This window comes from Penicillium concentricum, assembly GCF_028827145.1.
Source record: "Penicillium concentricum strain IBT 3081 chromosome Unknown utg000001l_segment0_segment0, whole genome shotgun sequence".
In the NCBI taxonomy this organism is placed as follows: domain Eukaryota; kingdom Fungi; phylum Ascomycota; class Eurotiomycetes; order Eurotiales; family Aspergillaceae; genus Penicillium; species Penicillium concentricum.
The window spans coordinates 3,234,175-3,246,342 of record NW_026622754.1 but is presented as its reverse complement, the minus strand read 5'-3'; the positions used below and the strand labels follow the sequence as shown (position 1 = coordinate 3,246,342).

General features: G+C 42.8%; 3 protein-coding genes across 3 annotated transcripts; all 3 read left to right on the top strand.

Annotated features, from left to right (window-relative positions):
* Positions 1-7,007: 7,007 nt before the first annotated feature.
* On the top strand, positions 7,008-8,165 carry N7517_001228 (SWIRM domain-containing protein; the record flags this gene model as incomplete). The annotated part of the gene is made up of 1 exon (XM_056718958.1): positions 7,008-8,165. One exon carries the CDS (start codon positions 7,008-7,010, stop codon positions 8,163-8,165), a length of 1,158 nt encoding a protein of 385 aa, XP_056583093.1.
* Positions 8,166-9,031: 866 nt separating this feature from the next.
* Positions 9,032-10,506, top strand: N7517_001227 (CDC50/LEM3 family protein; the record flags this gene model as incomplete). The annotated part of the gene is made up of 6 exons (XM_056718957.1): positions 9,032-9,122; positions 9,175-9,211; positions 9,261-9,357; positions 9,419-10,151; positions 10,200-10,362; positions 10,422-10,506. The coding sequence occupies 6 exons, from the start codon at positions 9,032-9,034 to the stop codon at positions 10,504-10,506; spliced, it is 1,206 nt and encodes a 401-aa protein (XP_056583092.1).
* A 309-nt stretch (positions 10,507-10,815) lies between these two features.
* N7517_001226 (zinc metalloprotease) lies at positions 10,816-11,805 on the top strand (the record flags this gene model as incomplete). Its single annotated transcript, XM_056718956.1, has 1 exon — positions 10,816-11,805. One exon carries the CDS (start codon positions 10,816-10,818, stop codon positions 11,803-11,805), a length of 990 nt encoding a protein of 329 aa, XP_056583091.1.
* Positions 11,806-12,168: the final 363 nt, after the last annotated feature.

The following is a 12,168-nucleotide window of genomic DNA, read 5'->3' as shown; positions in this document are numbered from 1 at the left end:
ATTGCCTATGCGGAGTCTTCGGCCGAAATTAACTTTATCGGCCTTAGGATCACTCCCTTTATTAGCCGATCTATAATTACTAAGATATTCGTATAGCTATCGCTTAGTGGTAAATCGGTAATAAAGTCGAGGGCTACGTCTCGCTATAGTTATTCTAGCACTAGGAGCGGCTTTAGGAGGCCTCGCTTTAGCTCTCGCTATAGTTTCGCCCCGTTATATAGGTTATAGTTCTATATAAATCTCCGGATATCGATCGATATATTCGGCTAGAAGTACTTATAGCTAACCACTATATAGGTCTCCTCCCTCCCTAGGTATCCGGTAAGTCGAGAGTCGTATACGGTCTAAATAATTTTCGTATAAAGGGGCTTAGAGTTAGGGACCTATAACCTTCCGCGGAAGTAAAGTTTCTAGGCTTAGTCGATTATATATTCGGAAGTTAAGACTTTTAGCTTTAGTTCTAGTAGGAACTTCCGTAGGCCCTATTATAGTGTCCGTATAGCGCCCTAGTACTCGTTATCCCTATCTCTCGCTAGCTCCTAGTCTTATTCGTTAGGGGTTTACTATACGGTCGTAGTATAGATATTTATAGTAGCCTTATCGTCTCCTATCTACGTTAGGAGACACTTCGTACGATCTACGATTCTTAGGTCTTCCTCGGTTAGGTTATCTTAGTCTCGTCGTAATAGGGCGTCCGCTCAGGCGTTATCTATACTAGGGCGATATTAGAAGTCGAAGTTAAACCTACTTAAGAAGAGTGACCACTATATATACCGTTCGGTGAGCTTCCTTAGTTTAAAGAAGTATTCTAGGTTCTTATAGTCGGTGATAACGAGGAATTTCCCTTAGACTAAACGTAGTTCTACGTCCTATACTTCTAGGTATCGTACGATAGCGAGTAGCTCCTTATCGTAGATCTCGTAGTTACACTCGGCGGGAGCGTTTTTCTTATGGAAGTAGGCGTATAGTCGTAGTATACCCTTATTATCGTACTATAAGAGGACTCCTCTAACCGTGTATCCTAATAAGTCGGACTCTACCACTATCGTACGAGATAGGTTAAAGGCTACTAGTATCGGCTCTATTATAAAGAGTCGTTTTAGCTCCTAGAAGCTCTTCTTATATCTTGGTATAATAGTATATTATAGTAGAGTATAATGGTGTGAAGGATATCATATATAAATTACTGGTAACTATTACTATATCTAAGGATATACTAATAGTGGTAAACTATATTATGACTCACTTCTAAATCGCCATAAATCGTGAGATAATATGATATCTTATATTATCTTATATTTGCCTCCTAAAATGTCTATAAAAAGGGTGACAGTCTACTCTCTAATAGAATAATAATATACTTCTTAATATATTCTCATCCATATACATATATCTTTATCTCCTATTTAGGATAAGTATAACCTTTAATACTATATCTTATATAATCATATTATATAAGATATTACTTCCTCTATAAAATATTATAACCTACTATTAGGCTATAATATTCTATCTACTAAATTACTCACATTATATATAGTAGACTAGATAAAGGGGACGTTATTTTACGTGAGTTAGGTAAGAGGTCGTACGACTTCTAAATAGTTTAGGATAAATTATCGGTAGAAGTTAGTAAAGCCGAGGAATCCCCTTACGCCTCGGACTATGGTTAGTGTTTCCTAGTCGAGTATCGCTTACACTTTTTTAGCGTCTATCTTAACCCCTTCTCCTACTCGTACGATAAAGCTAAGGTACTTAGTTTCGGTATATTCGAATTCGCACTTCCTAATATCTAAGTGTAGGCTAGCTTCCTATAGCTTCTAGAGGACCTTCTTTATATATTTTCGATGATCTTCGATGTTCCCTTCCGAATAGATTAATATATCGTCGAGGTAGGCGGAGTAGAAATCGTCTAGGTATTCCCGTAGGGACTAGTTAATATATTTCTAGAATAAGCTCGGCGCGTTAGCTAGGCTAAAGGGGGTAATAAGCTATTCGTAAAGTCCGTACCTTATACGAAACGCGGTTTTCTATTCTTCTCCTTCGGTAATCCGGATCTTATAGAACGCGGCTAATACGTCGAGTTTTATAAACTATCTCGCTCGTCCGATCTAGTTTAGCGTCTTATAAATTAGGGGAAGGGGGTAGCGGTCCTTTTTTATAAGAGCGTTTAGCGCTCGGTAGTCGACGTAGAAACGGAGCCCTCCTCCTAGCTTTCGTACGAATAGCACTAGTGCTACTACTAAGGATTTACTAACCCTAATAAAGTTCTTATCTAAGAGCTTATTTAGGGTCTTTTATAGCACTAGAAGTTCTTCGTTCGATATATTATAGAGGGGCCCCTAGGGGACTATTAGTTCTTTACTATTTTCTTATATAAGTTCGATTTTATAGTCGATTCCTTCCCCGCGGTATAGTAGGAGTTTAGTCGCTTCGTCGGGGTTAAATAAAGGGAGGAATTCGTAGTACTTAGTGGGGAGTTCTACCTTTAGGTCCTTTAGTTTATTAGTTTTTAATACTTTCTCGATATCGGCTATAGAGATAGTAAAGATTTAGGAATCGTACGATTTATAGTCTTTTATTACTAACTAAATCTCTCTATATATTAAGAGTGCCGAGATCTCTATAGTATCGGGGAGAGGAGTTTTACCGATCCTATAGAGGCGGGTTTTCGATAATCGAAGATATAATCGGTTCCTTAAAGGTTCGAAGTAAGCGTTCTATTATCTTAGCTAGGGTAGGCTAAGAATTAGGTCGTATCCGATAGAATTAGGGATTATATAGAAGTAGGTCTCTTTCTTAAAGTGGTGGTTAATTAAGAGGGAGGTTCGTACGATTTATAAAATCGTCCCCTTTCCTCCTATTCCTTTTAATATTCGTAGTAGGATCTCGAAAGTCTCTAAGTTCCTTTCTTTCGTAAAGGCTTCACTAATAGCTCCGTACGATAGGTATCCGCTATCGACTAAGGTATAGGCTATAGCTTATCGGTCTAGGGTCGCGGTAATAATAAATAGTGGGGAGTTTATACGCGTAGCTTTAAATTCTTCCTAAATAGAATATTTCAATTTTAAAGTATCTAGCGACCTCCGTATACGATTTCGTACGAAGGTTATTCTTTTCCCGAGTCGTTATCTCTATCTATATCGATAGCGTTTACCTCTAGAGGTCGGGTGGTAGGCTATAGTCTATAGCCTATAATTAGGTGCCCTCTCTATCCGTAGCGTAGGTATTCCCCCTTTATTCGGCGTTAGTTAATCTCTTCCTAGGAGACCTATTTTACCCGTTCGTTTATATAAGAAGGACTACTCCTTTAGTTTATCTTTAGGGCCGCGATCTCGGCTTCTAGGGCGGCAATCCTAGTTACTTAAGTAGGTTCCTAGTCTATCCTACCGGCGTCGTCTTAGGTATTACTAAGATTACTATAGAAGAAGGGTCTTAACTTCTTCTTCTAGAGCGTTTTAATCTACTAAAGGTTATAGTCGATCCGAAGAAGGCGGTTCCGGTAGTTATCGTACGAAGCGAATTTAGCTCCGACGGTACTCTAGAGTAGATCGACGTTAATTACGGTCCGGAGAAGGGCTATCTTCTAGGTATTAGACTAGTATAATCTACCCGCGGTAACTAGTGTCTAGTCGAACTTAGATAGGAAGTCGTAGAGACTCCTCCTACCCTACTTTATCGAATTTACTCGTACGAGGGCACGTTATTCCTTATCTAGGTCTTTAAAGTAGAGATCTATAGCTTAGTAAAATTTATTAAGAAGGAGGGGTTTCTTCTTATTCTCTATTACTAAGATCTATACGTAGGCTTACTAGCTCGTAATACCTTCTAGCCTACTAAACGCGTAGTAGGTCTTTATTTCCTCGGAGTGAAAGTAGTAGGTATCTATTAAGAACTTGATTTTTAAGTTCGTACGAAAGGCTACGTACTCCTTAGGGTCCTATCTATTGTAGGTTTATATATCGGGGTAAGTTAGCCGGGTCGGCCCCCTTTCTATCCTATCGTTCTCTCGTGGTAGGGGGGATATCTCTCCTATCGCTTATTGTGCCGGTAGTACGTCTAGTAGGTTATCGTGATCGAAGGTATTATATCGTCGTAGTTAGTAAGATATCTTATCTCTCACTCTATACTAGTAGGAACTCCTTACTAAGCGTCGATAAAGGTGATAAACGAAACCTAATATTACGGAACTAGCCTAGTTATATAACTTAGACGGGTTTTAAGAACAAGAAGGTTTCGTTAAGGAGAGGAGTTCTCCTAAGCTAACAAATGTGTATATATTCCGTCGAAGGCGGTAACGTTTGGCAGATTCCGCGCAGTATAAGCAAGCATCTTCTATAGGGCTTCGTACGAAGTACGACGGCCCTATAACACTAGCCCGGGATATCTTCTCTATTCCTACTACTAGCGTAGGAGTTAAATAGTTATTTAGCTTAGCGCTAGATATCTACTATTATAGACGTAGATCTCTTAATATAACGACTATTTAAGATCTAATAATACTCCGCTATATAACGCGTTTTAATATAAACCACGCTTAAAGCTAGCTATCTATAGAAAGCTAGGACCTAGGTAAGAGGATAGAGGCCGATAAGGAGGTAGAGGCCTAACTATCTAATTATAATATAGCTAGTATTAGCGATAATAAGGAACTTAAGTCTAAAACCGAATACGTATCTAAAGCCGATAATATAGACGCCTATAATCGTGATACTTTACCTAGTCTCTAGGAACTAGACCTACCTCTAGATTAGGAGATTCTAGATTAAGAGACTCTAGATTCTCTTAATCTAGAGTAAGAGATAGATTTAGTTAAACTTCTAAATTATCACCTAATAGTTAGAATTATATGAAGTAATAGCTAGCGTCTATATAGGGAACGGAAGCGTCGGAGAGATAATAATAAATATGTATATCCTAAGAGGACTAAATAAAGCGTAAATAATCAAACAAATATAATAATGATATTTTCTAGATTCCCTATTTACTATAAGTAACATACCCTAAAATTACTAGCTTTTCTACATAACTTATGTATATCACGAGGTTAGTCGTGTTTGCACTATTTATAGTGCTGTAGCACTCCCACTGTAGCACTGTAGCACCGAACCAAGTGTCTAGTGCTGCTAAGCCTTGGTGCTGCGGGACTTGTCAAGGCCTAGGTGTTATAAAGTTATACGCGGTATATTAAACCGGCGGGCCACTTCACGAATTAAAGAGATTTCTTAGTTCTTGAAAGCCTAGATAGCTAGTAAGATCCTACCCTCTTACTCTACTAAATTACGAGAGGATTAAGAGCGAATTAGTGGCATGGTAGGTGGTTGAATTAGCTAAGTGCTAATCTGTAGACGCGTTTTAGGTTGGGTGGCCCACTGGCTTACATGGCCCACTCGCTTACCGAATACGTTAAGGCTGACGCAGGATTACAGGACCAAATAGGTAGAGTCGCGTGACCATATAATAAAAAGATATCAATACCTTACATGGCAACTATAAGGCCGAAGAAAGCTGAGATCGCGAAAAGTGACGGGGAGTTAAATGACTAAAACGCGTGTGTACGGGTGTACAATAAGTAGGATGATCAAGATGTAGAGTATTAAATAGAAATAACGCAGATTATGCGATTTTTCCTAATCAAAATGCATCTTTTAGTAGGCTATGTAAAATAGAATTGATGTTGGGGGGGGGGCCGCGGCGGGGGGGGGGCAGAATTTTAATTAGGAAAGCGGTAATAAACTTGTGGGTAGAGATCATGTATATTTATATGATTTCCAGAGTTCAAAGACCCTATACGCTTGTTTCTCCTAATCCTTCTCCCCACTTCTACTCTGTACTCCATATACTTGGCTGCATTGGAAGTTTGGCAAAAAAAGTGGGGTCGATTTCAATTCAAGTGGGATTTGTTTAGGCTCCACGAGGGAATGGATGCCTTGTCCCTGGCCCCATAGGCTGTGGCTGAATAATCTAAATCACACGAGCGGCTCTGTCTTGGATTGTATAATGACATCACTTTTTTTTTTCCGAATAGTTTAGGCGCCTAACGCAGGCAGCCATTCAACCATGACTCAAGGGATGAGTCAGATCTATTGGGTACGAGTTAAATATACAAAAATAGTAATAAAACGAAAAGTGAAAAGCAAAAGCAAATCAAAGATAAGGATCTACACCAATAGATCACATGGGACAGGGGTCAGTGGCCATAAGATGATTGGTTTGCCTCACCTGCGGCTGATCTTATTAGGTGATTTCCAAGGTTGTCACATGAGGAAAGGTTACAATGTGAAAGGTTACAAGTTTATACCTGCGGGTCTACATAAAATAATATATATTATGGTACATGTACAGAGTAAAAATCCAAACCAAATACTTTAAAATATTTTACAAAATATTTCAAAAATACCCCTAAAAAAATACCAATACAATTTCTTTTTCAATTATACCGTAAGTAACCTTGGGAAACCTTTTGGGAAACCAAAATGATGAGATCAGCTGGTTTCCAACGCCCAAACATATTCCACCCCCCTTCCCCCTCCCCCTCAGATCCCCTTTTGCGCTCTGATGTTCCCAACTAACCCTTTTACAGTCAGGTAGTCTGGTCTCATGAGCTCTGGAGAAACTCGGAATCTCCCATAAGCGCCACCCCGCAGTTTATCACATACTGACTCACAGTTCAACTTTCATTCCTTTTTCTCTTTCATTTCCATGGACCATTACCCTTCTTAATCAAATTGACTCATTCGGCCATTGGAGCCTTAACGCCGAGACTTAGGTATTGGCTTGTCGCCACTCAAGACAAAGAGGACCTGACAAATCATCTGTTTTGCCTGATTCAAATTCCATTGAGTTCCATAAACACTCGCTCAGGCTTTCGCCATCCATCTTTCCACACTACCTGGTGTATTCATCCCCCTTCTCTGCCCGGAAAACCTAACCCTGGACACCATTGGCACCATTGACTACTTTAACCTCTTATTGCCAATCACCGGCACAACGGTATTTAATTTGGAATGACTTCATCTGCTGGCTGGCAGCCAGCCAAACAGCCGAGCAGTATGCATCGTCTCCCATCCGTTTCTAGCCTCATGTCGCCCCCAGAGACCAAGCCCCTTGAGAGCTTTTCTGTCTCACTTTCACCGTTTACAAAGTCCCGAGATTCCTCAGCTCGTGACATACAACTTCCACCCATCTCAGCTGATCGAAAACGGACGCAGTCAGAGATGGATCTCCCATCACCACCTGTGACTCCCTATACGGGGAACAAGAAGAGCAATTCCCACGCCTCGGACCAAATTGAAAGGGATTTGGGATCCCCTAGGGACCCCGTCCTTTTCCCCCCTCAGGATTCCGTTACTGACGTTGCTACGGATGAGCCGCTGTTTGGCCCCGTTCACCCTCCATCTGCAGAGGCACTTGTGGAAGAGCACATGAATTCTCATATGGCAATGTTTCGCAATAAGTTGAACAAACCCACACGAGATGAATATCTCCTGGCACTCTCCTGTGTTCCTATTGTTTCGACCCAGTACAATCGCAATCCGGGTGCTTGGGCTCGAGAGGAACGGGAGACGCTGGAGCGCCAAATGGTCATGATGAACCGCTATCGCTCAGGAGATTACGAACCCAAGTTGAAGAAGATTGCCCCTGCCCCCGCGAAAAGATTGGGAACCCAGCCGCGCGTGCAACGAACCCGGGTCAAACGCACCCCTAAATCCACCCCTAAGCAGCAGGTGTTTGACAACTTTGATCCCCCCCAAACTCCGCTTACCAAACCTCGTGTCTTGGGTACGAATCGTGATGACACCGATTATCACTCACTCAAGGACTACTCGCCCCCGACAGAAACCCTAGGCAGTAATGCCAAAGCACTGAAGGCCGATTGGAAAGGGCAGATGTTGGATTTGAGCAATGACCCGGACAGAAACATTCTCAGTCCCGCCGAGCTCAATCTTGCCTCCACCCTGAGACTTTCATGTGCGACCTATCTATGCAGCAAGCGTCGAATTTTTGAAGCTCGGGTTCGAGCTCTTGGTGTCGGCAAAGAGTTCCGCAAGACGGATGCCCAGCAGGCTTGCAAGATTGATGTCAATAAAGCCAGCAAGCTTTGGACCGCTTACGAACGTGTGGGTTGGTTTAAAGCCGAATATTTCCATCAATACCTAGCCTGATATCGCAGGCTACGTGTTTCATGGTACTCGTTCATAACGAGGCATTGCCACCAATTCACAGTCTGTGTCGCCTCCCATCACAGGCTAAGCCATCAAAGGCACCGTTTCCAATAACTGACCCCCCTCCACCCCAGTGTCTATCACTGTGCAATACAGCTCTCGAATATTAATCCATATTTGAGTGCTCTCAGCTCTCTACACCTGACCAAGACAAATGCATGGGTGTTGTTCCCTTGAACCCATCTTACGTCTTGGCTTTTTCGGTTTCTTTTTCAGTTGCTATTTCGCGTTTACGACTCTTCATGACACATTCTTTTCTTTTTGAGATTCCCCCCTTGGCCTTTTTTTATATTTTTTTTTGCATACAGACCCCATGGGCATTTGATTCTTTTCCAACTTTGGCTTACTGGCTATGGCGTTTGGGTGTTTCACTTCAGTTTCGCTTTAGTCTAGAATGGCAGGCTTGGTTAGCCACAGGTGTTTTCTCTATTGCGATTGAATTTTACTGCTTGCTCGTTTCCCCCCCCCAACAGAATAGCACATAGGATAAGGCTTGATACCCTGACCAGATATGGATTTCCTACACAATGAAACATGAAATTGAGTATAAAACGTGTCTATAAACTACTATAAACTAATATAAACCTATATAAATCATTATATGATATATTCAATTGATCTATTTAGATACATAGTAGATTCCAAAGTGTTTCTAATTTGAACCCCCAAAAAAATAAAGCGGTGGGGCGCAATCGTAATCATCCGGCAGCCCGGCGCCACCTTTTTTGACGTATCTCCCCCTTGTATCATCTTTCCCTTCACTCCAATCTTGATCATCAAACCTTCCTCTTTGAAATCATCTTGCCATGTCTCAGGAGGTGACTCGTGCTGAGTCCATCGAGGAACAGGAGCGTGCAAGGGATGGCGACAAGAAGCCAAAGTCTCGTCGACCAGCCAGTAGGTCCTGCGATCTCATCAACCCTTTGTCACCAACTAAACTTGTTACCAGATACTGCTTTTCGCCAGCAAAGATTGAAAGCGTGGCAGTGAGCTTGATATTCTTGTATCTGCCCCTGAAATATGCTAATCTTCCAGACCAATCTTAACCCCTAAAAGCGTTCTACCTCTGTTTTTCATCGTGGGCATTATATTTGCGCCAATTGGCGGTGTCCTCCTCTGGGCAAGCTCTCTTGTATGCTTTATTTCATATCTTTGTCCTTGAAAGAACAGCTCTGACGAGCTATGTGCTCTAGGTCCAAGAAATCTCCATCGATTACTCCTACTGCGCCAGCCAGGCACCGACTGGCGATTATGCTCCCGTTCCTCATTATTCGGCGACCTTCAAATCTTCCAAGTCCATATCGGTACCCCAATGGCGCAAGACCGTCACCGAGTCTGGCGTTAATTGCACTCTTCTTTTCGAGGTTCCGAACGAGCTTCCAGCCCCGGTCTTCATGTACTATCGCCTCACCAACTTCTATCAAAACCACCGCCGATATGTTCAGTCGCTCGATCTGAATCAGCTGAAAGGAGACGCTGTCCCCTACCACACGATCAAGGGTGGTACGTGTGACCCATTAGCGGTCAACACCACGGCCGAGAAAGTATTCTATCCATGTGGACTGATTGCAAACTCATTCTTCAACGACACCATTGGGATGCCTAGAATTCGAAATCCGAATGCACCCGAGAATGAAAAGAGTGGAAAGCAATTCTACGAAATGACCGATAAAGGCATTGCATGGGACAGTGATAAGGAACTCATCAAAAAGACAAAGTACAATTTGGATGAAATGCTGCCACCGCCAAACTGGGACTGGGCGCGCGACAAGAACGGCGTCTATAAGGAGGTTCCCAATCTACATGAAAATGAAGCTTTCATGGTTTGGATGAGAACAGCTGGTTTGCCATCGTTCAGCAAGCTTTCCCGCCGTAACGATACCCATGGCATGCCTGATGCAACATATAGCATTGATATTGTTGATCGTATGTGTTTTACTACCATCTCTTGTTTCCATTTACTAACTGTTTCAGGTTTCAATGTCACTGAATATGATGGGACCAAGTCGATCTTGATCTCTACCCGAACAGTGCTTGGAGGCAAGAATCCCTTCATGGGAATCGCCTATGTAGTTGTTGGTGGAATCTGCGTCGTTCTCGGGGCTCTGTTTACTGTGGCACACTTGGTGCGTCCGAGGTATGATACATGATATTCTTTGAATATAATCAAGAACCAAATGTCTAACCTTCACACAGAAAACTTGGTGACCACACCTATCTCACTTGGGATTCAAATCAACCGAGTACTGCCATCGCTACGGGACGGGATAATGCCCCTTAGGACGACGTCTCTTTTTGTTTTGGCGTTTTCTGTTTCAATCCCTGTAAATAATTATGTTCAATGACCTCATGGAATCTTTTGACATACCAATCGTTTTATTTTCTTCCTTTATAAAACATGCTCTACCCCTTGCTCAAGACATTCCGACATGACGCAACATGTTTTATGGAATCAGACAGGTTATATGATACCCCATACTTGTCAATCTCGAGACTGATGGTTTCTGGACTCGCCGTCCACTCCTTTTGTTTTTTTTTTTTTTCTGGAATAGGTGTGAAGGGGGAACCGAAACCAGGGCTTCTTAACACCATGGTCTGTCACTCATTTTTCCAACTCGTGGTTCTTGTCACCCTTTTCCTGCAGGTTCAGTGCAGCCCCTTGACCCTTCAGAAAAGAGGCGCCTGTGCTACTGAAGACCCTAGTGCAAGTTTCTTGCATAAAGTAGGCCGCCTCAAGTCGGATGAAGCCAATCCTGCTAGTTCACAGGCCCGGCAGGCTCCGATCGAGATTGAGACCTGGTTCCATATCATCAGTAGCAAGTCGGAGTCCTCTCAAGTCACCGAGGATATGATCAATTCTCAAGTCAGTTGCTTCTTCTTCGACGGGCATCTCAGTGCTAATTCATTTTATTTACAGTTTTCTGTTCTACAACAATCCTATGCAGATTCTGGCATCTCCTATCAATTGCAAGGTGTGACTCGTCATACCAATGATAAATGGGCGAGTAATGCGGATGATATGGCAATGAAAGCGACCCTTCGCAAAGGGAGCTACCGAACATTGAACGTTTACTTCCAAACCAATCTCCAGGCTTCTCCTGGACAAGCAGGGCGCGCTTTCGGGCACAGGGGTGCAGTCACCAACAATGACCTGGCATCGAGCGTTCTTGGATTCTGCACCTTGCCTGATCCGAGTGTCAATGCCAGTAGCCCAGCTTCTCACTATGTCAAGGATGGCTGCAACGTTTTGGCCAAAACAATGCCCGGTGGCTCCTTGGATCTCTACAATCGAGGTGGAACTGCCATCCACGAGATTGGACACTGGAATGGCCTTTTACACACATTCCAGGGGGAATCTTGCTCAGCAGATAATCCTGGGGACTACATAAGTGACACGCCACAGCAGTCCACCCCGACAGATGGATGTCCTGCACAGAAGGATTCGTGTCCAGACTCCCCTGGACTGGACGCAGTCCATGACTTCATGGATTATTCATCTGATGTATGTTATGAGCGCTTCACCCCCGGACAAGGAGAGCGCATGCGGAGCATGTGGATATCCATGCGCGAAGGAAAATAGCGCGCAAAGTGACTGGCAACAACTCCAATGCAAGCTCTATATCGAGTCTATTCGCAGCCAAATGTACACACAGGAGAGGGCCAGAAGTAAACCAGCTAGGTTGACATAGTTGGTTGCTGCGATGTAAAGTAATACTACCTGTCTAAAGACCCTTTGAACGAATATCATGCGTGAATATTTGGATAGAATACAGTTAAGAGACGTTAAGAGACCATTTCCCTCCTGATTAGCACCATAAATGTGTCTTGCGCTGGTTCCCAATCCACCCTGGCTCGGAGTCAAACTGTACAAGCATTTGAAACGCCAATCAAGAGATGCAAGGCATAGCCCAACTTGCCTTGTCCATAGATTGGAAAACAAGTT